General features: G+C 44.0%; 1 protein-coding gene across 1 annotated transcript in view; it reads right to left on the bottom strand.

The window, feature by feature from the left end:
- Positions 1-1803, bottom strand: part of PIGH (phosphatidylinositol glycan anchor biosynthesis class H) — a 4923-nt gene that overhangs the window by 2694 nt on the left and 426 nt on the right. The window contains exon 2 of the mRNA XM_031064786.1: positions 1-154. This exon is cut by the window's left edge and continues 88 nt beyond it. Within this exon, the coding sequence (XP_030920646.1) occupies positions 1-154 (154 nt within the window). The remainder of the gene's footprint in view (positions 155-1803) is intronic.

Genomic DNA, 1803 nt, shown 5'->3' with positions numbered 1-1803 from the left:
CCCTGAATGCCGGGTGAGCCGATGAGCAGCAGGGATTCCTGGTCAACCTTCACGAAGTGCAGGTATATGATCAGGCCAATCAGCGTGATGAAGATGGCAGCAGAGAGCACCATACTGTTCTGTAACACAAGCCAAGAAAAGGCAGAGCTCTGGTCTTACAATTACTTTAACACAGCTTTAGAGAAAGTAAAATTGCACAGTAAATTGCATACTGAAGCTACAGGTGCAAAGCATTTTTACTTAGGTAGAGTCCTTTTATTCACCTGGCTGGCTGATAATTATGTAGTGAGGTTTAAATCAGTCTTTGCAGTATGCACTAAAAGAGGTATGCACTAGGAGCTGAAATTAAAAACTGCAAGAAAATTCTATTCGCTTCCAAGTTCAATGCAGAAATCTAAATCCAAACAAGCCAGTTGTGTCAATGAGAGTGTATTATGCCAACTTCTAAAGATGATGTCACTGACAAAAAAGTGCTGTGAAATGTTTACAGGAACCAAGGGTGGATTCTCACAGTGGAGGAACCCTCCTTCAGGATAAACACTGCCCTGGTGGCTTTCTTATTATGATCTGCCAGTCTAAACTTGTTCAAACCTCACCCTCTTTTTGCCTTAAATACCAATCGAAAGAAAATTTGCTTTATCCTGTACTTTTTCTAAGGATCAATGTCTTCTGTATGCTGCAATCCTGGCACTGCTGTTACATTTTAATATATAACTGATGACACTACAGTCCCCAGTAAGTCATCTGAAGACCTAGTAATAAATTCTAAAGGTCCAAAACCTACAACCTGTTTCTGGGACGTGTTTTAGAGAACTCCAGGCCACCTACCCACTAATGAGAGTTATAACTGACACTTCCTAAAGAACCAGAACTGCACAGCCCCACCATTCAAGCTGGGCCTGTACCACCATGTGAGCTAAAGAAGCCATGGCTCCAGGAAGTACACAGGACTTCTCCAAAAGTTTGCTGTCACGGGGGGGAAAAAAGAGTCATGAAGTACAGACACTGAAATCCACAAAAAGACAGAGACTCTTTCAGATCTGATTTCCTAACAAAAGGAAGAATTGCAGTCACTTGCATGTAGGCTGCAGGAGTGTGTGTAAAGGCAAGCAGGAAGGCAGTGGGTGGTAACCACTGACTGCAGTGTATGCTTTCATAAAAAATGAAACTCAGACATGAGCCATCTATTCCTGTCTGACTCCTGACAACTGACTTATAATGCAATCTCTATCTTAATTTCTTAGGAAAGATTACTGAAAAAAATGGATGTGCAATAGTCAAAGCATGGGTCACGGTGACCAGCTTCTTTGGTTAAGCTACTGAATTCAGTCTGGACATAACTGATCTGGGTCCAGTTTTTGATAAATCCAAAAGCATTAGTTTACGTATCAGCAGATTTTTAAATCTGTACTGCAAACATCTTTCTGCCTCAGCTGTGAAAATTGATGACATTCATGGTGCAGTGCTGAGTCACTCAGAGAAATTTCTTTTGGGGATTAAAAATCATTCACCTTTCTCAATTCCTCCTTAATTTCAGATTCTCACAACTCATCTCTCCAAGCAGAGCACGTTTAATCTGGACTCGCAAGCATGTGCCAGGCATCATTCAGCACGCAGATATACATCTACCCTGTCTAAGAGGCTGCAAACCAACAGAGGCACCCGAGAAGACACCGGGGCAAGCAGGTGCCAGCCCGCGGCCTTCAGGCTGGCACAGCTCTCCCTCTGCCAGCACACCCATCAGCTCGGCGTCCCCGGGGCGCGGGGGATGCCCAAAGTGACGCTGAGCGCCTTCCCACGGGC

Source organism: Geospiza fortis, unplaced genomic scaffold, assembly GCF_000277835.1.
Source record: "Geospiza fortis unplaced genomic scaffold, GeoFor_1.0 scaffold54, whole genome shotgun sequence".
Taxonomy (NCBI): domain Eukaryota; kingdom Metazoa; phylum Chordata; class Aves; order Passeriformes; family Thraupidae; genus Geospiza; species Geospiza fortis.
This window is presented reverse-complemented; position numbering and strand designations above follow the sequence as displayed.